This window comes from Pleurodeles waltl, chromosome 1_1, assembly GCF_031143425.1.
Source record: "Pleurodeles waltl isolate 20211129_DDA chromosome 1_1, aPleWal1.hap1.20221129, whole genome shotgun sequence".
NCBI lineage: Eukaryota > Metazoa > Chordata > Amphibia > Caudata > Salamandridae > Pleurodeles > Pleurodeles waltl.
Genome location: NC_090436.1, coordinates 668,323,330 through 668,350,017, shown reverse-complemented (window position 1 = coordinate 668,350,017; position 26,688 = coordinate 668,323,330). Strand labels below are relative to the sequence as shown.

The 26,688-nt window shown below is 44.7% G+C and overlaps 1 protein-coding gene across 1 annotated transcript in view; it reads left to right on the top strand.

Annotated features, from left to right (window-relative positions):
• Window positions 1–529: 529 nt before the first annotated feature.
• The window catches only part of SRFBP1 (serum response factor binding protein 1), a 250,749-nt gene continuing 224,590 nt past the window's right edge, over window positions 530–26,688 (top strand). The window contains exon 1 of the mRNA XM_069227022.1: window positions 530–675. Coding sequence (XP_069083123.1) covers window positions 646–675 — 30 coding nt within the window. The 5' untranslated portion in view covers window positions 530–645. The remainder of the gene's footprint in view (window positions 676–26,688) is intronic.

Below are 26,688 nucleotides of genomic sequence, written 5' to 3'. Positions count from 1 at the left end.
ACAGTCTCAGAAAAGTGAAGGGAGGCAAGCAAAATGGTGGGGGATGACCACCTTAAGGCAGTCACGTCTCACATAACAGATTTATTATTATGCATCAATGTTGCTTTGGGAAGGCAGTGTCAAACATGCCACCAGAGCCGATTTTGCGGAAGACTCACGACTTTTGAAGCCAAAAAAGGCTTTGTTTTGGCAGTCTCCAGCCTGAAGTTGACTCTCCTTCAATAAAGGTTAATGAGAGAAATGCATTCTCAAGACCATTTTTTTTCAAATCTCCCACTTGCTTTTTTTTAAATGTTGGTTTGTATGGAGTGTGTAAAATAATACATCTTGCCAATAACGCAAAATGAAAACAACTGCCCATGACAGTCCTAACCTTAACGAAAACTCTACAGACAAAGACAGAACGCTGCGACGTCTTCAAGGGCAAGCTGCGCACGCTCACAACCAAAACACTAAGCAGGGTTACACCACCGGAAGTTGCGTTTCCTCTGCTGCGGAAGTTACGTTTGTTTACTGCCCCGCCCATCTCACGTGGGTTTTGGGCAGCCAGCCTGTGGAGTGTACAGGAAGTGTTCTAAAAAACGTAGCGTGAAAGCTGAGCTTGCTTTGCAGTGAACTGGAGTGGCAACTTACGGTGTGGCAGGCATGGCTCCCGTACTGAATCTTAATAATGAGGTAAGTGACATCGAGGAGCGGCTGCATTGCTTGAGATAGTTTCAGTATAGTCTTCTTGCCATCATATAATAATATGAACCACGTTCCTGCCGATAGTGTTTGAAATGGAGTAAAGGAGCGGACGTCTGTAAAAGGAGCATGGCTAGGTAAATCATTTAGATAAATCCTATACAACAGGAATGCCATCATTGGACTAAAACATTTAAGATTAGAGTCCTGCGCTTGACAGCACGTGCCACCTGGTCGGTATATGGGTACTTCTGTGTATTTATTTCGAATACATTAGAACACATTGCATTTATATAGCACTTATATTACCGATGACAAGGCGTTAAAGTGGTTTATGCCCGGCAGCTTGATGTTCCGGGAATTTAAGATTAGTTAGCTCATTCGTTATCGTTAGGCTATTTGGATTAATCCTGTACTTTCAATGAATCTATTTCAAGCATTCATTCCAGTTTCTTTGTTTTAGATTAAATCAATAGGCATTAGATGGGATCATTAGCAGAGGGTATGTGAGTTCATGTACATGGCTGGTTCAATTAATGAATGATCTAGAGTGGATGGAGGGGTATTACCTACCAAGGAGTTTGTTGTGTTCTATGAAATGAGGTGTTGATAATTAGAAATGCAGTAGTAGAGATTAAGGCAAGCACATGCCAGAGTAAACTGTGTTCAGCGAGAGGAAGTGTGCAAGGATTAGAAAAAGGAGTGCATCTTTTGAAAGAAAAAAAGAAGCGGCGACAATAAGAAATTTTAATTCAGTGTACATTTTTCATGCATGTTTTTTCTGAATGTAGAAATAATTTTGTAATAGCATGCAATCTGAGGATGCAGCAGTGTAGAAGAAAACATCACTTGCACGTGGTAGATGCTGTGAGCTACTATCTATTGTTGATAGGCACCAGATTCAGATGAATAGTCTGTCAACTGCTCAGTTATAACTACATCATGACTTCAGCAAAGACAGTTGATCAGCTCAGGTGCTGTCAATGTAATTGACTGGATGGATATATTGAAGATTAATACATTGGGATGTCAGGGATATAATATATAGGTTATATTTTATGAACATTTTATTTTTGTGTGTTGCTGGGTCTTACCCCCCCAGTGGTATTTCATTACACATGTGAGGGGATGTAAAAGAGAAGGTGTGTGGCACTGAGGTCCCATGTACACCCCTCTGGTCCCAGCATATGGCGTGCATTGTGACCCACCTGAGAAACCCCCTTTTCTTGAGGCTTCTTGTATGCTAGCTTTGGACTTCTTTGTTTATTTTTTTGGGCATTTCCCTAGACCTCTGATCCTTGCTGTCATGAACTGGAGGGGGTCAGATAGTCTCTACGCGACCCCCATGTGCCTCTGGTTTGTGGAGTTCGAAATTGGGATCGTTGCTACCTTCAAACTGTGTGTGAGGCCTTGTGTGTTGCCCGATTGCTAGATCTGCTGCAGGGATGGGCATATTCCTGCATCCTACTGTGCTTGGAGCTGTGGTTGGTGTTTTGGGCTCCCTTCAGTGGCACTCTCCCTCTCCTTCAGACCATATCCTTTTGGTCCTATGGTTCCCTGCTGCTGTTGGGAAGCTGTGAGGAAAAGGAGGAGTTAAAAGCAGACATAGCCATATAGAGTGCCTGGAGTAAGGCCAGGAGTTCGTTGAAGTTTTGCCCGGATCATGGGGATGGACTGGGATTGCTGGATATCCTGGTGAACCTCCTCTCTACTGATTCTCTTTCTACCGACACATCACTGTGATGTGCTCTACAATTTGTTGGAACATGCGTGCTCTGTGAGCGTTACGTGTTCCTCGCTACCCCAAGCACACATGAATCCTGGCTTTTGACACTGGAGGACAGCTGTGTTTGGAACAAAAAGGGGGACCCATTTGGCTTGGGGCTGCTGGGGGTAGTATTGTTGCCAGGACTACGCATCACAGACATTTTGGTACTGGCTGGGAGCTTGAAAATATAGGAACTTAGCCCATTTGTTTATGGGTGCAAGGACCTGGGTGACTGTTTTTTAAGCAGTGGTTGGGGTGCCCTTCCTCTGTGGTGTGGCCAACTAGCCCTGCCCTGTGAGGCCAGCAGCAGAGTGGGGCCTAGGCACTGGCGGGCACACTGGATGGCAAACTCTAGTGAGGATACTCAATGGACAGTCACACAGCAACCCTAAATGTCAGACTCTAGCAAGGGCACTGGTTTGGCAGCCACACAACAAACCTGTGCTTTTCCCAAATGCAAGTAAAGGTTTTGAAAATCTGATGCTCCCTTGCATTTTAAGGTCTGTGCGAACTGTATGCTTTGTACTGGGGCACTAAGGCTTACTGCACATTTGGGTTCTTTGTGAAGGCATTGCTTCCCTAAATGGCTACCCCTCCCTGCTACAGCCGTGGCCCCAGTCCATGTTGGGCTGGGTTGCCTATCTGTGGTTGCTGATGCCATACATTAGTCCAACTACCCGACCCCTACTGCGATGGTGTGGCAGCGGACTGACTTTCCTGCAGCTGCATATAGAGTGCATTCAGGTTTCCCTGAGCTTAGTTTTGCGGATGGAAATTTTGAGGAGCCTGGCCTCGGCTCATTGACTTCTGCATTGTGTACCTTTAGTCGGCACCTGTCAGTCAAGTGAGCCATTCTATGGCAACAGTAGCATTGTATGTGGAATGGCTGCTGCCAGCCACCCTGGTTACTATCACTCTAGCCATTTTAGAATCCTCGGGGGTCCTGCAGTAGAGTTCCCTTCATAAATGGTGCCATTTGCATGCTTGCAGCTAATGTGGGCCCTTCGAGGGAGGTTTCCTCGGCTACGTGAGCATAACGTGTGGCTTCCTCTTCACTGCCAGATCTCGGAAGACGGGGACCTCTTCCCTCACTCTCACTAGCTCTCTCATTGTCCAAGACTGCTATGAATTTCCCTTTCACTCAAGTTCGCTTCCTGGAATCAGCAGGGGCGCTTTCTCTCTGTGCTGCAGAGGCTCGGTCCACTGACCGTGACGGATGAGGGGTTGAGCCTTGGGTTGCTCTAGTGCTGGATTTGGGTGGTACAGGGAGTGTCGGGCCTGTTGGTCTGCCGGGCCTATACCTAACAGCCTGCTGCTCGTTAGGGGCCCCTGGGCTCCATTTACTGGCTGGTTAGTTTATCCTAATGCGGTGATAGCAGGCATTGGGGAGAGCACCTACATATGGCAGGGGAGGTGCAGACGCTTTTCTTGCCGAAGGTCGGTCAGTGTTATCGGCCTGGACTTCCTCAAGGATGGCCCATAGTTCTAGCTCTTCTCTTTTATCCTTCTTTTGCCCTATGTACTTTGTATGTGCACTCTTGTGTGGTCAGTTATGTTGGTGTCAAAGGTTCCCTCTTTTGGCCAGGGGAAAGTGTGTGTCTTGGTGTGTGTACGTCATGGCAGAACTTGCTTTTTAGCCTGAGTGGGGAGCGTCCTCTGGATATGTTCTAAAGATAATTCCATGATGGAGCTTAGGTGGCCTTTCATAGGATAGTATGCGTTCTTTTCTAATTTCATAGGATTTTCTAAGTTTGCAAGCTTCTTGGTTTTTAAAGATTTCTAAATTTGACCCTGGTGACGGGTAAATATGTACAAGGGAATTACTGAATCTACTCTAGTAGTGGGAAATATATACACAACTGAATTACTGAATCTGATCTGGTGGGGAAGGATATACACACGGGGTTTCCTATCTCTAATGAGCTCAACATAATTCACAGATGCCTTAAAATAAACATTTAACAAACAAATGCAAGAAGAGACAACATCCTAGGAAAAATTGCAATTGTTAACTCATGGCAACTTGAAATTTGGCGATAAATAGTGAGCCTTATATTTGCGTCAAATAACAATTTGTATGAATCAGCAATACTTTCATGGGAGGCCAGCAGCAGAGTGGGGCCTAGGCTCTGGCGGGCACCCTGACTGGCAAACTCTAGTGAGGATACTCAATGGACAGCCACACAGCAACCCTAAATGGCAATGATAAACTCTAGTGAGGATACTCAATGGACAGCCACACAGCAACCCTAAATGGCAGACTCTAGCAAGGGCACTGGTTTGGCAGCCACACAACAAACCTGTGTTTTTCCCATATGCAAATTAAGGTTTTGAAAAGCTGATGCTCCCTTGTATTTTAAGGTCTGTGCGAACTGTATGCTTTGTACTGGGGCATTAAGGCGTACTGCACATTTTAGTTCTTTGTGAAGGCATTGCTTCCCTAAATGGCTACCCCTCCCTGCTACAGCTGTGGCCCCAGTCCGTGTTGGGCTGGGTTGCCTATCTGTGGTTGCTGATGCCATACATTAGTCCAACTACCTGTTAGTCCAACTACCTGACCCCTGCCTACTACAGAAGAGATGGTGGTGGAGCTCAACCTCACCCCTTACCTGCATCTTAGGATGTCAGAGTTAAGGACTCTATGTAAAATAAAAATGCTAAAAACTGGATCAAACCCAACCAAAGTACAGCTCCAGGAGCTCTTGGCTGAGTTTGCTAGAGACAACCCCTCTGAAGGTAACCATACAGAGGAGGAGGAGGAAGCTAGTGACGTGAAGGACAATTTCACCCCTCCAGTCCTAGTTAGGGAAACCAGGGTTCCTCCAACCCTGACTCCACAAGTGATAGTCAGAGGTGCTGATTCTCCCACAGAGGAGTCCAACAGCTCTGGAAGCATTGAGGGCAGCCTCAATGAAGATGAACTCCTGTTAGCCAGGATGGCCAAAAGATTGGCTTTGGAGAAACCGCTCCCAGCCATAGAACGGGAAAGACAAGAGATAGGCTTAGCTCCCATCAATGGTGGCAGCAACTTAAATAGGGTCAGAGATACTACTGACATGCTAAAAATCCCCAAAGGGATTGTAACAAAATATGAAGATGGTGATGATATCACCAAATGGTTCACAGCTTTTGAGAGGGCTTGTGCAACCAGAAAAGTAAACAGATCTCACTGGGGAGCTCTCCTTTGGGAAATGTTCACTGGAAAGTGTAGGGATAGACTCCTCACACTCTCTGGAAAAGATGCAGAATCCTATGACCTCATGAAGGTTACCCTGATTGAGGGCTTTGGATTCTCAACTGAGGACAGGATTAGGTTCAGGGGGACTCAAAAATCCTCGAGCCAGACCTGGGTTGATTTTGTTGACTTCTCAGTCAAAACACTGGATGGTTGGATTAATGGCAGTGGTGTAAATGATTATGAAGGGCTGTACAATCTGTTTATGAAAGAACACCTTTTAAGTAATTGTTTCAATGATAAACTGCATCAGCATCTGGTAGACCTAGGTCCAATTTCTCCCCAAGAATTGGGAAAGAAGGCAGACCATTGGGTCAAGACTAGGGTGACCAAGACTTCCACAGTGTGTGACCAAAAGAAAGGGGTCACAAAGACTCCCCAGGGGAAGAGTGTTGAGACATCCAAGGGAAAAAGTAAAGAGTCTTCTACAGGGCCCCAAAAACCTGCTCAGGAGGGAGGGTCCAAAGCCTCTTCACAATCCACATTTAGGTACAAAGGTAAAAACTTTGATCCCAAAAACGCCTGGTGTCGTAGCTGTAATCAGCAGGGACACCAAACTGGAGACAAGGCCTGTGCCAAGAAAGGTTCCACTTCTACTACTACTCCAGTTAGCACTGGAATAGCCAGTCTCCAGGTGGGATCAACAGTGTGCCCAGAGGAAATCAGGGTCCACACTGAAGCTACATACGTTTCTGAGGGTGGGGTGGACTTAGCTGCACTAGCTGCCTGGCCCCCTAATATGCAAAACTACAGGCAGCAACTCTTTATTAATGGGACTAGTGTAGAAGCCCTGGGGGATACAGGTGCCAGTGTCACAATGGTGACAGACAAACTGGTTTCCCCAGGACAATTACCTGACTGGACAAACTTATCCAGTCACCAACGCTGACAATCAGACTAAAGTACATCCCATGGCTATGGTAACTTTAGAATGGGGACGGGTCACTGGCCTGAAACAGGTGGTAGTCTCCTCTGCTATCCCAGTAGACTGTTTGCTTGGAAATGACCTGGAGTCCTCAGCATGGGCTAAGGTAGAACTCAAAACCCATGCAGCCATGCTGGGTATCCCTGAACTGGTGTGTGTCAAGACAAGGGCACAGTGCAAGGCTCAGGGTGAAAAAGAGGAGTTGGAGTCTGGAATAATGGCCCAACCCTCCAAGAGAAAAGGAAAGAAGACTGGGGAACCAGCTTCAACACAGCAAAAGAAAAAGAAGCTCTCTTCTCAGGAAGAAGTTCTATCCTCTGAGGGAACTGAGCCTATAAAGTTTGAACCTTATCAGGTTGAACGCTTAGGCCCACGGGGAACCCACAAGGGAACAGCTATGTAAGGGGCAAGAAACCTGTCCCTCTCTTGAAGGCCTTAGGCAGCAAGCTGCTGAGGAAACAAAAGGAAAAGTCAGTGGAACCAACAGGGTCTATTGGGAAGATGGACTCCTTTACACTGAGGCAAGAGATCCCAAACCTGGTGCCACTAGGAGAGTGGTAGTGCCTCAGGAGTTTAGAGAGTTCATTCTGACCTTAGCCCATGACATTCCACTTGCTGGGCATTTGGGACAAACCAAGACATGGGAGAGGTTAGTCAACCATTTCTATTGGCCCAACATGTCCCAGAAAGTAAAGGAGTTTTATGCCTCCTGTGCCACCTGTCAAGCCAGTGGTAAGGCAGGTGCCACCCAAAGGCCCCCCTCATTCAACTTCCAGTGGTGGCGGTCCCCTTTGAAAGAGTGGGAGTGGGCATAGTGGGTCCACTTGAACCTCCCACAGCCTCAGGGAGTCAGTATATCCCAGCAGTAGTGGATCATTCTACTAGGTACCCTGAAGCAATTCCCCTTAGGTCCACTACTGCCCCTGCAGTAGCCAAAGCACTCATTGGTATCTTTACCAGAGTGGGATTTCCTAAGGAGGTGGTTTCTGACAGAGGTACCAACTTCATGTCAGCATACCTTAAACGCATGTGGAATGAGTGTGGGGTGACTTGCAAATTCACCACACCACACCATTCACAAACCAATGGTCTTATTGAAAGGTTTAACAAGACATTGAAGGGCATGATCATGGGGCTCCCTGAAAAGCTTAAAAGGAGATGGGATGTCCTCTTGCCATGTCTGCTTTTCCCCTACAGAGAGGTGCCTCAGAAGGGCGTAGGGTTTTCCCCCTTTGAACTTCTGTTTGGCCATCCTGTTAGGGGACCACTAGCTCTTGTGAAAGAAGGCTGGGAGAGACCTCTTCATGAGCCTAAACAAGATATCGTGGACTATGTACTAGGCCTACGTTCCAGGATGGCAGAGTACATGGAAGAGGCAAGTAAAAACCTTTAGGCCAGCCAACAACTCCAGAAGATGTGGTATGACCAAAAGGCTGCTATGGTTGAGTTTCAGCCAGGGCAGAAAGTCTGGGTTCTGGAGCCTGTGGCTCCCAGGGCACTTCAGGACAGATGGAGTGGCCCTTACCCAGTGAAGAGCCAGGTCACCTACCTGGTAGACCTAGGCAATAGCAGGACCCCCAAAAGGGTGATCCATGTGAACCACCTCAAACTCTTTCATGACAGGGCAGATGTAAACATGTTAATGGTTACAGATGAGGACCAGGAAGCAGAGAGTGAACGTCTCCCTGATCTCCTCTTCTCTGACCCTAAAGATGGCTCAGTAGATGGAGTGGTCTACTCAGACACCCTCTCTGGCCAACAGCAAGCTGACTGTAGGAAAGTCCTACAACAGTTTGCTGAGCTCTTTTCCCTAACTCTGGTCAGACACACCCGTGTACCCATGATGTGGACACAGGAGACAGCATGCCTGTCAAAAACAAAACATTTTAGACAGTCTGACCAAATTAAGGAAAGCATCAAAGTAGAAGTCCACAAGATGCTGGAATTGGGATTCATTGAGCACTCAGTGGTCTTAGTCCCCACACCTCACACAAAAGATGGTAAGAGAGAGATGAGGTTCTGTGTGGACTACAGAGGGCTTAATTCTGTCACCAAAACAGATGCCCATCCCATTCCAAGAGCAGATGAGTTAATTGACAAATTGGGTGCTGCCAGATACTTAAGTACCTTTGACTTAATAGCAGGGTACTGGCAAATTAAAATGGCACCGGGAGCAAAAGAGAAAACAGCATTCTCTACACCTGATGGGCACTATCAGTTTACTGTGATGCCCTTTGGCTTAAAGAATGTCCCTGCCACCTTCCAAAGGTTGGTGAATCAAGTCCTTGTTGGCTTGGAGTCCTTTAGTGCAGCTTATCTTGATGATATTGCTGTCTTTAGCTCCAGCTGGCAGGATCACCTGGTCCACCTGAAGAAGGTTTTGAAGGCCCTGCAAGCAGCAGGCCTCTCTATCAAGGCATCTGAATGTCAGATAGGGCAGGGTACTGTGGTTTACTTGGGACACCTTGTAGGTGGAGGCCAAGTTCAGCCACTCCAACCCAAGATCCACACTACTCTGGACTGGGTAGCTCCAAAAACCCAGACTCAAGTCCGTGCATTCCTTGGCTTGACTGGTTACTATAGGAGGTTTGTGAAGGGATATGGATCCATAGTGACACCCCTCACAGAACTTACCTCTAAGAAAATGCCCAAGAAGGTAAACTGGACTGTTGAATGCCAACAGGCCTTTGACACCCTGAAGCAAGCTATGTGCACAGCACCAGTTCTCAAAGCTCCAGATTACTCCAAGCAGTTCATTGTGCAGACTGATGTCTCTGAACATGGGATAGGGGCAGTTCTGTCCCGAACAAATGATGATGGCCTTGACCAGCCTGTTGCTTTCATTAGCAGGAGGTTACTTCCCAGGGAACAGCTTTGGAGTGCCATTGAGAAGGAGGCCTTTGCTGTGGTCGGGTCCCTGAAGAAGCTGAGACCATACCTCTTTGGTACTCACTTTGTAGTTCAGACTGACCACAGACCTCTCAGATGGCTAATGCAAATGAAAGGTGAAAATCCTAAACTGTTGAGGTGGTCCATATCCCTACATGGAATGGACTTTATAGTGGAACACAGACCTGGGACTGCCCATGCCAATGCAGATGGCCTTTCCAGGTTCTTCCACTTAGAAAATGAAGACTCTCTTGGGAAAGGTTAGTCTCATCCTCTTTCATTTGGGGGGGGGGGGGGGGGTTGTGTAAGGAAATGCCTCCTTGGCATGGTTACCCCCTGACTTTTTGCCTTTGCTGATGCTAAGTTATGATTTGAAAGTGTACTGGGACCCTGCTAACCAGGCCCCAGCACCAGTGTTCTTTCCCTAAACTGTACCTTTGTCTCCACAATTGCCACAACCCTGGCACTCAGGTAAGTCCCTTGTAATTGGTACCCCTGGTACCAAGGGCCCTGATGCCAGGGAAGGTCCCTAAGGGCTGCAGCATGTCTTATGCCACCTTAGGGACCCCTCACTCAGCACATACACACTGCTTCACAGCTTGTATGTGCTGGTGGGGAGAAAATGACTAAGTCGACATGGCACTCCCATCAGAGTGCCATGCCAACCTCACACTGCCTGTGGCATAGGTAAGTCACCCCTCTAGCAGGCCTTACAGCCCTAAGGCAGGGTGCACTATACCACAGGTGAGGGCATATGTGCATGAGCACTATGCCCCTACAGTGTCTTAGCAAAACCTTAGACATTGTAAGTGCAGGGTAGCCATAAGAGTATATGGTCTGGAAGTCTGTCAAACACAAACTCCACAGCACCATAATGGCTACACTGAAAACTGGGAAGTTTGGTATCACACTCCTCAGCACAATAAATGCACACTGATGCCAGTGTGCACTTTATTGTAAAATACACCCAGAGGGCATGAGATGCCCCCTGAAAACATACCCGACTTCCAGTGTGGGCTGACTAGTTTTTGCCAGCCTGCCACACACCAGACATGTTGCTGGCCACATGGGGAGAGTGCCTTTGTCACTCTGTGGCCAGGAACAACGCCTGTACTGGGTGGAGGTGCTTCTCACCTCCCCCTGCAGGAACTGTAACACCTGGCAGTGAGCCTCAAAGGCTCACCCCCTTTGTTACAGTGCCACAGGGCATCCCAGCTAGTGGAGATGCCCGCCCCTCCGGCCACTGCCCCCACTTTTGGCGGCAAGGCTGGAGGAGATAATGAGGAAAACAAGGAGGAGTCACCCGCCAGTCAGGACAGCCCTAAGGTGTCCTGAGCTGAGGTGACTCTTACTTTTAGAAATCCTCAATCTTGTAGAAGGAGGATTCCCCCAATAGGATTAGGGATGTGCCCCCCCTTCCCACAGGGAGGAGGCACAAAGAGGGTGTAGCCACCCTCAAGGACAGTAGCCATTGGCTACTGCCCTCCCAGACCTAAACACACCCCTAAATTCAGTATTTAGGGGCCCCAGAACCGAGGAAGATAGATTCCTGCAACCTAAAGAAGAAGAAGGACTGCTGACCTGAAGCCCTGCAGTGAAGACGGAGACGACAACTGATTTGGCCCCAGCCCCACCGGCCTGTCTCCCTACTTCTACGAAAACTGCAACAGCGACACATCCAACAGGGACCAGTGACCTCTGAAGCCTCAGAGGACTGCCCTGCATCTAAAGGACCAAGAAGCTCCCCAGAACAGCGGCCCTGTTCAACAAACTGCAACTTTCTGCAGCAAAGAAGCAACTTTAAATACCCCACGTTTCCCACCGGAAGTGTGAGACTTTCCAATCTGCAGCCGACGCCCCCGGCTCGACCTGCAGAAAACAAACACCTCAGGGAGGACTCCCCAGCGACTGCGAGCCCGTGAGTAGCCAGAGTTGATCCCCCTGAACCCCCACAGCGATGCCTGCAGATGAAATCCAGAGGCTCCCCCTGACCGCGACTGCCTGTAACAAGGGACCCGACGCCAACACTGCACCCGCAGCCCCCAGGACCTGAAGGAACCGAACTCCAGTGCAGGAGCGACCCCCAGGCGACTCTCTGCCTAGCCCAGGTGGTGGCTACCCCAAAGAGCCCCCCCGGGCCTGCCTGCCTCGTTGAAGGGTCTCCCCATTGCTTTCAATACAAAACCCGACACCTGTTTGCACTCTGCACCCGGCCGCCCCTGTGCCGCCGAGGGTGTACTTTCTGTGCCTGCTTGTGTCCCCCCCGGTGCCCTAAAAAAAAACCCTGGTCTGCCCTCTGAGGACGTGGGTACTTAACTTCTGGCAGACTGGAACCGGGGCACCCCTGTTTCCATTGAAGCCTATGTGTTTTGGGCACCTCTTTGACCTCTGCACCTGACCGGCCCTGAGCTGCTGGTGTGGTAACCTTGGGGTTGCCTTGAACCCCCAGTGGTGGGCTACCTTGGACCCAACTTCGAACCCTGTAAGTGTTTTACTTACCTGTGAACTTAACATTTACTTACCTCCCCCAGGAACTGTTGATTTTTGCACTGTGTCCACTTTTGAAATAACTTATTGCCATTTTTGTAAAAACTGTACATGCTATTGTGATTATTCAAAGTTCCTAGAATACCTGAGTGAAATACCTTTCATTTGAAGTATTACTCGTAAATCTTGAACCTTTGGTTCTTAAAATAAACTAAGAAAATATATTTTTCTATATAAAAACCTATTGGCCTGTAGTAAGTCTTTGAGTGTGAGTTCCTCATTTATTGCCTGTGTGTGTACAACAAATGCTTAACACTACCCTCTGATAAGCCTACTGCTCGAACACACTACCACAAAATAGAGCATTAGAATTATCTCTTTGTTCCACTATCTTACCTCTAAGGGGAACCCTTGGACTCTGTGCACACTATTTCTTACTTTGAAATAGTATATACAGAGCCAACTTCCTACAGTGCTCTTGTATCTCCCACCAGAATTTAGTGTCTATCCCTACTGCGCTGTCCAAACCACTTTGTATTTCGGTGGGCAGCCCCTTCTTGAAGATATTGTAAAATAAGTCAACCTGAGGGCCCATATCTGTCTATGGCAGTCCTTTCTCCTGGCCCCTCCTCTCTCCCATCCTCTTCTGTTATAGTTTCCCAAGGCTTCGTGGTTTCTGCCATCAACCCACCTACATCTGGGCAATGAGGGAATATTTTCTTCAGGGCCATCCGTATCTGGTGCCTGTGTGAACTGAATGCGGCCCAATCATGCTCCGTATTGGTCAGCATGATCGTGGGATGCAAACGTGGGCAAACACCAAGTTGATCTGCTCACCGATAATGACTCTTAACATCACCTATCGCTAGGGTGATCATTGCGGTATTCTTCTCAAAGGATGCGATCTATTTCCCACTGTCATCCAACAACGGCAGCAACTTGCCTCTTATTTACTCCATGCCCCTCTGAGCCCACTTCACATAGATGGTCCCTGATGTGCCCTTCTGTGTTAGCGGACATATTCTCATTTTGGGCAGCTCCACTGGTTTTCCCTCACCATAGTATTCCCATCCCCTTAGATACTCCTGCCTGTAAGGGAAGTTCCACTTGGGATCTTCCCTTCCATGCCAGATTCAGTTTTTCACAATTGCTATGTCCTGTGGTTCGCAGAATCCCTTCTCTGGTGAGGCTCTATCATATTGATCACTTCTCTCGGTCCAGCGGGCTAGCGGGTGGCAAAAGAATCGTCTGCCTCCTGAGCTACTATCCCCTTTGGGTTAGTTTATCTGTGCATTCAGGGTGAGTAGCAGACATCTTCGTCGCTTCTCTCCTCGTGTGCACGCAGAGGTGCCACCTTGGTCCTTCTATGTTTAAGCTGGGTCTGCACCAGACTGCCTTGGTCTCTAATTTCCTGGTCACCCCCTGTCCTTCGCTGGTTCCAGGGCGAAGCATAGACCCCAGTCAGAAGCCTACCTACTGACTCTACCTCATATTCCTCCGTGACTGGGCTCTGTGCCTACCTCCACTCTCTTCAGGTGGAGTAGCATTGTATGGGGATTGGCTGCTGCCAGCCATCCTGGTTACTATCACTGTAGCCATTTTAGAATCCTCGGGGGTCCTGCAGAAGAGTTCCCTTCAGAAATGGTGCCATTTGCATGCTTGCAGCTAATGTGGGCCCTTCGAGGGCGGTCTTCCTCAGCCTATGTTGGATCAACTCAACATTGTCCCTCTAGGCCTGCTTCTCTTTCTCCTTGTCCTTTTCCTGTTTCCTTTTGTGGAAATGCCATATGTGCTCTTGTATCTCCCACCAGAATTTGGTGTCTCTCGTTGGGCTTCCAGGATGCAAGCTCTCTTTCTCTCCCTCCTTAGTGCGTGCCTTTCCTCTGACTCTCATCTAGATTGCCTCCTTCGCTCACGCTTTGCACTGTCCTTCTAATTCAAGACCTGCTGTCATGCTCACGCTCTGTGGTTTCCTCGGCTACGTGAGCATAACGTGTGGCTTCCTCTTCACTGCCAGATCTCAGAAGACGGGGAACTCATCCCTCATTCTCACTGCTCTCTCACTGTCCAAGACTGCTTTGAATTTCACTCAAGTTCGCTTCCTGGAACCAGCAGGGGCGCTTTCTCTCTGTGCTGCAGAGGCTCGGTCCACTGACCGTGACGGATGAGGGGTTGAGGTTTGGGTTGCTCTACTGCTGGATTTGGGTGGTGCAGGGAGTGTCGGGCCTGTTGTTCCGCCGGGCCTATACCTAACAGCCTGCTGCTCGTTAGGGGCCCCTGGGCTCCATTGACTGGCCGGTTAGTTTATCCTAATGCGGTGATAGCAGGCATTGGGGAGAGCACCTACATACCTACATATGGCGGGGGAGGTGCAGATGCCTTTCTTGCTGATGGTGGGTCAGTGTTATCGGCCTGGACTTCCTCAAGGATTGCCCATAGTTCTAGCTCTTCTCTTTTATCCTTCTTTTGCCCTGTGTACTTTGTATGTGTGCTCTTGTGTGGTCAGTTATGTTGGTGTCAAAGGTTCCCTCTTTTGGCCAGGGGAATGTGTGTGTCTTGGTGTGTGTACCACATGGCAGAACTTGCTTTTTAGCCTGAGTGGGGAGCGTCCTCTGGATATGTTCCAAGGATGATTCCATGATTGAGCTTAGGTGGTCTTTCATAGGATAGTATGCGTTCTTTTCTATTTTCATAGGATTTTCTAAGTTGCTAGCTTCTTGGTTTTTTATAGATTTCTAAGTTTGACCCTGGTGACCGGTAAATATGTACAAGGGAATTACTGAATCTACTTTAGTAGTGGGGAATATATACACAACCGAATTACTGAATCTGATCTAGTGGGGAAGGATATACACACGGGGTTTCCTATCTCTAATGAGCTCAACATAGTTCACAGATGCCTTAAAATAAACATTTAACAAACAAATGCATGAAGAGTCACAATCCTAGGAAAAACTGCAATTGTTAACTCATGGCAACTTGAAATTTGACGATAAATAGTGAGCCTTATATTCGCATCAAATAACAATTTGCATGAATCAGCAATACTTTCATGATACTTTAAAACATTGACAAATAACAACATTTGAGACAAACACAATCACACCAATGTACCAGTATCATAATACCAAAATGACACCATTTCAAATGGTAGGGGAAAATCTGGCAAAAAAAAACCTGCCAGTAATACCTTAGACCTGCCCACTCCTAGTGCATGTTATCCTGTGACCAAGCGAAGCTCTGCTCCTTGCGGGACTAGGAGAGCCTGGTAGTCTTGTTGATACCAGCTCAGGGAAGACGATTGCAACAATTTATGTGGAGAAAGAAAGGACTTGCTTCAGTGACCAGAGACGCTTCTTGGCAGAAACACAAGCTATGCCTAGTCTCCTGGTCCCCATCGTTCTAGTACCCTAGTGTCCGAATCCCCCTACGTTACACCCTGGAGTCCCGCGTACCATGGATGTCAAGTCCAGTGGTCCAAGCGAAGCACACCTCTCACTTCTTTCAAGTACTACCAGTCTTTAGAAACCGGCAGCACTGAGAAAAACAGGATAGCCTAATAAGATTGAGATTTGGGCCCTGTAGCATACCACGAACCTATGCGTACCGTCTGCATCACGCCCAGCAGTCGAAGCGAAGGCACCTCTTAGAACAGAGGGCCTGCCCTATGTCACACCCAGAGCCTTATGCGTTCCATATGTGTCACATCCAGCGGTCCAAGCAGCCAGCAACCCAAAAACCCTGTATCACTCCCAGGGGTCAAGCGTACTGTCTGTGTTACACCTAGTGCTCCAAGCGATCACCCTTCCTGACAGTCAAGAAAATAACTTTCTCGTATTAGGCTTTTTCTAGTTTGCCACACGTCAAATGCTAGGACTAAGGCTCTGAGGTAGTCTCTTACCCTTGTGACGGTGGCTTCAGGATGGACCGCCACCCTGCAGATTCAGCAGAACTTCCACTCAATTGTGGCGTCTGCTCACCTTTCTTGTTGTGCAAATGTGAATCCGTGTGGGTGGGGTCCCCTTCCTTTGGTCGCAGGCGGGTCCGAAGAACCAATCCGCTTCTGGCTGGTTTGCCAAAATGTTGTTCAAATGAGAATTTACCTTAAAAAAAAAAAAAAGACAAGATGAGTCCAGCAAACAGGAAACGGTTTGTTTAATTGAACATTGCAGCCACGAGAGCAGTTACAGAAGCAAAGTCTGAGGACTTTCTCTCGTTGTACATCAAGTGATGCAAGTTTTATGCATTTCTCTGGGTGCAATAAAGTCATGAAAGGCATTCTTTCCTTGGTTAAAAAAAAAAAATGCAAACAGTTGTCAAGGAGTTGTAAATACACTTCCATATAGGGAATGCAGGTGGGCCTCAACCAGGCAAGGACACAATGTGGGCCACTGAGTACGTATCCAGATGTCCGGCCAGAGGGGAGCGTGGTTACAGTGTGTGTTGTGTCCTGATTGGCTAAGTGTACCTGACTACATGTGTCATCTAACTTTATGGTGTTTTTGGGAATACATGCATCCCTCTGCTCATGTACGTTTTATTGGGGCCAGTCTCTGGGGGCCATTGTTGTGTTGCTGCCTGTTTTTGGGATGTGATCTAAGTTTTCCTTTTTGTGTGTTTGGCTGCCTGCTTAATGTTACCCCACCTGTGATCTATCAGTTATGACTCTCAGGCCTAGATCTCTGAGCCTGCCTGACCACATACCTACAGGCTGGGGTTGACGGAGAGTTCACGACGGGAGAATATAACAATGGTGATGCAGCTTCATTTGTGTATGAAAATCAGGGTTGTGGAATTCCTATCACCCATCTCCCTGGACATATTTTGTGGGATCATGAGCAACACATTTTCATGTTTATTTTGTGCTTGGGATAATAGGCCCAACCTCCTGCAGCACAAACCTTTTGGCTGCCAATTTACACAGAAAGGTACTGTCTGCAGTTGAGGTAATGTGTGTCCATATGTTAATGCTGTTCAAACTTGTATTTATGGCTCATTAATGAAAAGCCTTCATTATTAGGGTGAGCGCTGTAAATAAGCATTTTAAGCTCACACTGCACTACTGACAGTGGTTCCAGTAAAAAAATAAAAGTTTACACACGTTTGAAAAGTTTAAAAATATGAGACTAAGTATAATGCTCCCAGAATGCTCTCTGATTAGATGTAAATGTTTGCAGAAGCTTGTAAGCAAGAGTAATTAATCTTTGCTTTCTAAATAAAATGTTCAGAATTTATTTTTCGCTACTGTGTAATTTTAGGTGCTATTTCTTTGCAGCGTCATTTAGTAAAATGTGTTGACGAATGCTTGTATTTCCAAAAAATATTCCTAATGGAAAATCAGTTTAACCATTTTCAACAAGATTATGGTAAGCATGAAAATAAACAAGCACCGGCAAAGCCAACCGATCCAATGTTTCTTTGTTAGCCTTTTAGTTTCATCAGTGCGTGTCTTGCTTTGACATGGCTTTTGTAACACTTTATTGCTGTGGGAGATGCCAGCCCCTCGCCAGTGTAAGAAATACAAGTTTTTGGTCTCAAAAGGAACACACTGCCACCAGTAGCTTAAAAAAAGGCCCCACGGTCCCATTCCAGGCCCCCCCTCAGCACAGCACCTGCCCAGAGTGAGTCTGGGAGGGGGGTGAAGGGGATGCCTCTGGTTTCGTTACGCCACTGATTGCCACAGTAGTTCCTGGCACTAAACAAAACTACTGTGCCAATATGCTCATTGTAGAAGAGCAGAATGGCAGCCGTTAAATAGAAGTTTATTAAAAAAAAAAAATCTTTGTTAATGCCAGACCTAATTAGGGCCCCAATTCTTAAAGAAAGTCACAAACGTGCATCCATGGTTTATGTCTTGGAATTAGTGGCTTTCATAAATTCACAAGAACTTACAGAAGTAGCCCAGGGAATCGTACTCCTAGAAAATATTTCTGAACTGTATTTTAGCATGACCAAATATGCATGTGTAGCTTTGCTCATGTGAAAATCTATTGAGCGTTTACAAGTTCACTTTCCCTCCAACCACTTTTTTCCCAACTCTGCAAGAACTGCTACTTCTGCCATTGTCAGGAGTAAATGTCCAGCCTTTCTCATTATGGAAAAAGATTAGAAAAGAGTTGGTGAAAATCCTTAAAACATGCAAGTTGGTAGGTTTGCAGACTCAAAGGCATTCCAGCCCTGGAGCCATTGCTTACTGCTTCCTCCAGCCCCATTTTGTAGATCTGTGGAAAGGTGGCAACATAAGGAAATGTCTATAGTAGGGATTGAAACATAAGTATTTAAGCCCTGCTATAGCAGTAGCCCTGGCTTATTCAGAGAGGCTATTATCAGAGATCTTGCGTAATAAGATTGCTGCCATAATTTGTCGACACACTACATGGCACCAAAGGGACAAGTCGATTTTTTTACAGTTCAAGTAGATTTAAGAAGCAACCTGTCACATAGATAAGTTGATATTTTACTAAATTCCACACCCTTGAAAATATATTGCTTGTGTTTAAAAATGTCTTGTTGTTGTATGCATGGACATTGATCATTCCAGTATCAGCAAGGTCTAATAGTCATTATATGTAAAGTCAACAATAACTTTACAATACACAAAAGAATACTTTCTGGAGTCGGGTAACTGTTTGTGCCTCTGCTCACCCACTAACTCTAGCTGGTCTCTGGTTTTGAATTTTTCAAAGGGTCCGCATGTTTCAAACAAGGTGTAACAACGTCCCTTTGTCTCCTACTGTTTAAAAAGCCATTGAAAGCTGTTGCGTGCAGATGATGTTCTGAAATGTGGGACATTGGTTTCAGAGACACTTCACGCCTTAACACTGCTTGCATTGGAATTAAACATTTCTAAGGATCACATGACGAAACCTGTTGTTTTGCCAAACAACTTATGCTAATATGAGCATAGGATCGCCCAGCTGAGTGTGCTTGGGCTGAAACCTCTTGCTGAACTGTAGAAGTTTCCTGATTGGTCCCACTCTTCCTCACATTCCAGGAATGATACAGTGTGCCAAGTGGCATGTAAATAGAGAACATTACCCTGAAATGTATTACACATATCAGAATCACATGCATTAATTTTAGTAATGTAAGATTTCATTCTTGAATGAATAAATACGTCTCCTGTTGTTCCAAGTGCACTTTTGCAACTCTCATTACAGACAACTACAAAAACGTATGTATATTTTTTTAGCACTGTTTTTGTTTAACATCAAATGAATGAGTAAAAACTATGATGTTGTGAATAATTAGAATTACAGATGTTTCAGTTGAAAATACAAAATTCTGAAGTTATGAAATAAACATTCCAAAGATCTGTGGAAAGTGGTGTGTCTTGACTGTCTCAAGCACTCCTGTTTTTCTCACATCACTTTGCTCTGCTGTCTCTCTCTTTGTGCTAATCATGTATGTGTGGGAGCAAATCAAGGGAAGCTTAAAATTGAAACACCCTAAAAGTTACCTCAACCGGACCCCCCCACTGATTACTGGATAAAAGATGGTGTTGAATCTCAATTTCATGAGTCAACGTGTCCCTACATTAAGACACCTCCCAAAACACCAAAAATCCATTAAAATACAATTCATTAAAATGATTGAATTGAATTGGCCCAATCAGTCATTTAGTTTTAGATCAAAAAAAAATTGAAGGATTTCATTGAAAAATTCAAAAATAAGCGGTTCAGAGCCAAGACCATGAAGGCTGTCAGATACAAAGTTTTGCTAAGTATGGAAAAGTCAGAAAATATTGTAAGTACCAAAGGTGTAGCAAAATCTGTGAAGAAATGGGCAGCTTCCCCTAGCAGCATCAAGGAAAGATCAAAATCTTCTGGCTTATCCCCACAATCAACTGTGTTTTTTTTGTTTTGTTTTTTAAGCACACAATCCTTGCATAATAAATCAACATTTCTGTAGATCCATTGTGGTGGTGTTTAGCAAATCAGAGCACATGAAAAACAAAACTCATTACCTTAACACATGAGCACTATCCAATTTTCGCGAATAATTATTCACCATCCTCTATGCTTATGCCATCCAGAGATGTTTGAGCCAATACTAACATTGACAATAAGACTTTCTTTGAATAAATAGATCCATTGAAGGAACGGAAACTATAGTTATATGTAACAAATTTACATTGGAACTATGTAAAGTTAAACCTGAGCAGAACAATGACAGTAATGAAAATAAATGATTATGACTTCAGTTTGTCTGCTGCAAAGCATGTGGGGAGAGAGTTTGCACTTGGAGAAGGGGGCACGATTAACAGAGATGGCTTCTTACATCTTGTTCAAGATGGTGTTTTACAGAGAAATGTGGCCTAACTGAAACACCTTACTAAATCCATTTTTATACATTATAAACAAACTAATTTCAAAAGCAGACGTGTTAATTCAATTTGTAGATATAAAATCATGTAAAAATGAATACTGCACATTATTAATAAGTTGTGAAAATATAAATCTGCCAAAGACTTACATATGCGCTTCCCCCAACATCTTTCAAAAATCCCCCATCTCCTTGCCTCACACTTCTCCTTCCTATTAATTGTTGACTTTTCTCTCGCCTTCTACATGTGACAGTGAGACAAAGGGAGCTGGGGTGTAGCCTGCATACCTTGAAGAGCCATCTGTGCTAGAGTGGAGAGAGGAGTGGTCACTTACACCTGAATGGGCTGTGCCTGCCCTCTCACAGTGCAGTCTCCAACCCCCTGGTGTGTGTCTGGGGTCTGGCCTGGGCAAAGCAGGATCTTGCAAATAAGAGAGACTTCCCTTTGAAGTTTAACAACTTCAAAGCAGAAAGGGGTATAAGAAAATTAGATCACTTCTGGATTCAAGAGGAACCTCTGCTAAGAAGAGCTGAAGAGCTCAGGAGAAGTGCTACCCCTGCCTGTGACTGTCCTTTGTTGGGCTATCTTGCAGTTGCTGCTTCTTGCCTGTGAAAGGGGACAAAGGCTGGACTTTCTGGTATATTCCTTTTTGTGAAGAATCTCCAAGGGCTTGAATTTAGCTTGCCTCCTGTTTTGGAGTCTTAAGACCATCAAAGACTTCTTCTACCAGCACCTGGACTCTCTGCTGAGACTCCTACCCTGCCAAGTGTTGTCCTATCCAGTCCCTGGGCCCTTGAAAGGTGAAGTTGGCAGAACAAGAGCTGAAAATCCACGCACAGAACGCCGTGTGGGAACATTTTTGATGCACCATCTGCAACGCTGCTGATAAACGACACACCACCAGCGTTGCGGCTGAAGTCAACTAAACAAAGTGCAACATTCGCTTGCGGTTGCTGATAATGCAAACCCAACACAGCACGGTTTTCTAACAGCGTGCGACTGGATTTTCCACGCAGGATCCCTGGATGTCAAAGTCATCCCGCATCTACGCGGATTCAAGGTGCCACATCCGGAAATCAACGCATTGCTCTCTTGCGAGGGAGACAAATGATGCATACCCGACTGGAGAAGAAACGATGCACGGCCTCCCTTACGAGGAAGGAATTGATGCACCGTTGACTTTTTCGAACCACGGTCGCTAGTGCGCCTTTATTTTTGGCGCAAACCAGGTACTTTGTGCAGAATCATCATTTCCATTGTTTTCTTTGGAGTAATACTCTTACTCTTTGAAAATTCATATTTTTAATTGTATATGTTGGATTTTAGTCGTTTTGGTCTTGTTTGATTTAGATAAATATTACCTACTTTTCTAAATTTATGTGGTGTCCATTTTGTAGTGTTTTCACTGTGTTACTGTGTGTGCTGGTACAAATACTTTACACATTGCTTCTGAGTTAAGCCTACCTGCTCATGCCAAGCTACCAAGGGGGTAGGTAGGGGTTAACAAGGTGTTTTTCTTCTTTGCCCTGACTTGAGTGAGGGTCCTTGCTCGGACAGTTTGCCAACCAATGACCCAATTTCTAACAGTCACACAGAGGAATGTAAGTCAAATGCTACAGTTGCGTGTTGTTGCACACCATTTCAGGCAGCTTGTAACTTTGCAGAACGCTTGAAAACCATGAGTCGACTGATTCACGCCACTTGAAAATTAGACAAAGGCCCTCCACCAGACATCATATTTCCAGCAACCTTCGGCTGGATTAAACTAGCAGTGGCAGGGATTGAATTGATGAATGCACAATAGCCCACTGCATAACAAGCATTGTCTCACATAATGACAACTAAGTTACCTTTTTTGATTGTAATACATTTCTTTAACCTAGTTATTACTCCTCTCCAATCTTACTGAATTATTTTTGCTCATATTTCTACTCTTGGTTACAGAATCAATAGATACATTCTCGAGGAAGCGTTTTCAAAGGCTACAAGCTGTATTCAGGTACACAGTCACATGGTGGGGTCTCAATCCTCTGTAAAGACCATTTTCACTCAAATCAATTTTTAAATTCTTTCTTACACAAGTTCAAATTTCTAGTCATAAATATCTCGATGTAGTGCTTCTAAAGGACAGATACCTGAACATGAAGAAAATAAACAATAGTTCAGCAAAAAAAAACATTCAAGAGACATTCCATTGTGTAAGTGCACAGAAATATTTTGGATCTTTGATTAAGTAAACAGCCATATATTTATAAAATAAGTTATTTTTATATAAAAATATAACTAAACCGGTGAAATGGGACCAAGGAGTCCATAAAACCATAAATACACAATTCCAGAGACAATATTTGAACAAACACAAAACAATAAGGCCTGGTGTGTTTTAACAATGGTCTGCGATCACAAGAATACAGTCCTACTGCGGATGAGAACTATTTTATTTTTTTATAAGAGAGTGAGGTGTAAAGTTCTTCAGGAATCACTATAACATGTTGACATTTTGACCTCTCATTGTCTTGTGTATTTGAGATCCTCCTCAAGACAGAAACATGCTTTCTTGGACAAAAAAAGCCCCACTAAAGTACCATCACTAGATGAACCAACAGATGGAGTTTACCATAATTCTTGAAAAGGGATTCAGTCTATATCCAGAAGAATAATTCTATCCAACCAAGTAATTGAACTCAAATTTTGAATCTGCTCATGGATAGCAGGAGTACGGGTCTTCCGATCCAAGCAAAGCACCGTTTAACAGTGTCCAGAGCTGCACCAAGTCCAGAGGCTAAGAGAGTCTGACACCAGTAGGCACTAGATACTGGAAGGGAAACACAGTAACTTGGGTCTCCTGATCAAGTGAAGCACCAAATAGCATAGTATTCAGAGCAGCAGCAAGTCTGGATGATAAGAGTCTGACACTGGCATGCACTAGATACTTGAATGGGTCGGGGGGAGGAGCACACACTTCCAGCATCTAGTGCTCGATGATGTCAGACTCCTGTCGTTCAGACTTGGTGCATCTCCCTTCTATGAGGAAAATGAATATGGGTGGGTGCCTGGACTATAGTTCAGTACAATAAAGTCACTTTTTAACATGTGTTTGTATTTCACACTAAGCCTGTGTGCATGCATGGACTTCAGGGGTTCAGTTTTTTGTTCCATACTGTATGCGCATGCTTGGCGTGAGGTTGATACCATACGCTAGTATTTGTGTGTAATAAAATCATCCCCTTTTGCCTGTGTACGTAGATTGAATATTGATTGTGCAGTGCCTTATGCCGGTGGGTGTGTTGTCCCACTGTTTTCATTATTCATATGCAGAAGAGGCATTGCCACACGAGGCAGCAGGCATGGTTCATCCATGCTCGGGTAAAACATCCTTGTAGCCACCAAGAAGCCCCAACGCTGCTTCAAATTAGGAAAGGGTTGAAGCTGCATCTCTTTAAGGAACATTCCATCACAATGCATTAACAGTCCAGAATCCTGCTACCTCTGTCACTTGTTGCCTTTTGGATAGGTCTGCGCTATAGAAATACTACATACATACATACTTGCGTATGTATGTTTTTAAAAGTGAGATTGTTGTTCACTACAGTTTGTGATTTGCATTTCACGGTATAACAAATAGTTTCAGTTCTTTGTATCAGTAGGCCAAGTTGTTAATAACTGCAGACAGGCAAGCGTAGAATAAAAAAAAAAAAAAAAAAAACTTCATGAGAATAAGCACGAATGAGTGAGGGCTTTTTAGTCTTAGCTAAATAGAACACTTTATAAACCAGCATTTATTTATTTTTGTTTTTGTATAACGCAGAAAGGATCAAAGCTTGCCAGTGCGATCTACATAAGTTTAAGTTCGATATTAGACCCTCCCAAAGCAATAGGGCAGCAGTTAACCCATCCGAACGTCAGTTTAATAAGGTAAACCATGCAGTCATCCTTATGTGTCAGCCAACATCAGCAGACTGAGAGACATTCCTACTGAATGCAAAAATATAAAGTTAGAGGAAGTGCAATCATACTGTTGGTGCATTATTGTTCAAGATGGACTCTAAATATGCAGTAGCTGCTTCTAGTTGACAAAAGAAAGAACCTTCCACAGAAGAATATACCCCTAAACAGGCTGTGTGAAAAGCACTGCCTTGGACTCCTTATGTCAAAAACTCTTTTCCTTGGAGTGTAGAGTTCATTCTTTCTACCAGTCATGTAAGGGCTGACATTGATAATGGAAGTGAAGTTTTTACCATCAAACATCACTGTATCCTTCCCAATAGTCGACCTCAAAACCAGGTCACGCAGTTTCTTCCACAAGATGAGTATATCAGACAGTTCCCTTGCCATTTCCACCACTATACCTACATCTTGTGAAGAGGCTTAGTCCTTTCCTCACTGCAGCTGGAGAGACACCAGGATCAATGTCCATTATCCTTCAAAGAAAATCCTCAACCCAGATTCATACATCCTTTAATTTTTCCAGTTCAACACAGCCCAGCTGGTTCACAGTAGCAAGCCTCCTGCCATTTTATCACCTCTACAGTCAGTCTTCCAGAATAACTGTTACTTCTAAAACATGGCACAATATTTTAGCGCCTTGCACCGCAGCTCATCCACAAAGCACTATTTGCCTTCCAGGTCAGTCAGTTCGAGGTCATTCACACAGGGGGAGGGAGAGTGCATTCATATGTCCTCAGGGATTTAGGGTCTATAATATCATCCTTGACTGCAGTGATCTTCGTCCTAGAGCTGCTCCTGTGAAAATCTGACATTGTGCCTGCCGGTTCTACTAGTTGTTGGCTAGAAACATCCATCATATTGGAACTCCTGAGGCTCCTCAGGCCTATGTTCGGGAGGGTACAACACCATTGGATTAATTGATGTCGGCATCTCCTTTCCATCACTCACACCTTTTTATGGTAGCTACCTTGGTTCTCGCATGCAAACGCAGCTTGGCAGCCTCACCTGGAATGGCAGAATGGGGATATAGAACGCTGCAGCACGGAGCTTAAGAAGAGAGCATCTCATGTGACCATGCCCTCTTCCTTCCACTAGTCTGAGTATTGTCAGAATTCAGTTAGTTACATATTGCATCTCCAGCGTTTTCTGCCCTCTACCAATCAAAGCATCATCATTTTCATAGATTTTCAATAAAGATGTGACAGTAGTTACATTCTTTAGACAGCCAGACCAGTAACTCTGTTATAGAGCAATCATTTTCAGTTTCCAAGCTCCATTTATTTTTAGTTAATAGTTTTAGACTGTTGTCCACTTTAGACTGTTGTCCACTAAAAGTTTATAGAATGCTAGAATTTGAACTGCTTGCATTTGAACCAGAAACCTCTAAACACAATATTTTTAGAATGATATTAATCCTCATATTTGTAATGTTATCTTTTACCCTTCTGAGTCCATTCATACGTGATAAATAAATAATTCTGTAATTATCCTTTTGGTAACCATATTTAAACATCAGATCCAAGAAAGAGGTAAATCCCTCCTTCAGAGTAACTGGTTTATGGAAATCACTTCATGTCTTAATCTGAGAAATTCAGTTGCCTTCAGTTTCAGTTGATTGATCATATTACCAGTGTAGAGCCCTCTGTTTTTACAGTTAATAAACAATATAAGTTCAAATGTTTGCTCCCATTATTCTTTACTGCTGTGTAATGAAAAATCACAGATATGGTACCCCCACATTTTATAGAATTTGTTCTCATGTACACAAGCATTCTTATTATGAATTATTTCAAATGCATTTAAACCAGATTAGAAGCTATCTTAAAAAGTAATGGAATTATCTCATATACATTTTTGCACAATTATACATCAATGTGCAGAATATACAGATTTTTTTTTTCGTTATGTCAACTGAATTGCCACTTTGATTGCTAGATCTCTTATTCTCATGAGCGTTACTATGTTTCAAAATATAGTAATTCTATTTTTCTTATCTCCTTTTTCTGTGTGCCATAGTTTTCCATAGTTGTGCCATAGTTTGTTTCAGATGGCCTCTTTGCTCAAATTTTAAAGTCAAGTCGTAACACAATTGGCTTCCTTTTTTCCATATAATGAATTTCCTTGGTAAAATCATCCATACAGGTGACATTGGGTTTGTAGAAAATTAAGTGGGAAGTGACCAGCTGAACTCCATAGGTATTTCTGACACCCGATGAGCAAATATTTGTAGGTGTGTAGTTTTATAGTCACAGTTTGAGTATAAGCATAATGTGGGCATGTCAGATCAGAATGTGTTGAAGGGTGGTTAGTTATTGTTTTGACAGTTTTAACAGATTAGGTTTGATACTGGGACATACAGTGTAGAGGACTCGTTTTCGAACATTCTGCTGTGAAGGAACTTGGAATTAATGAATTGTAGTTGTGAA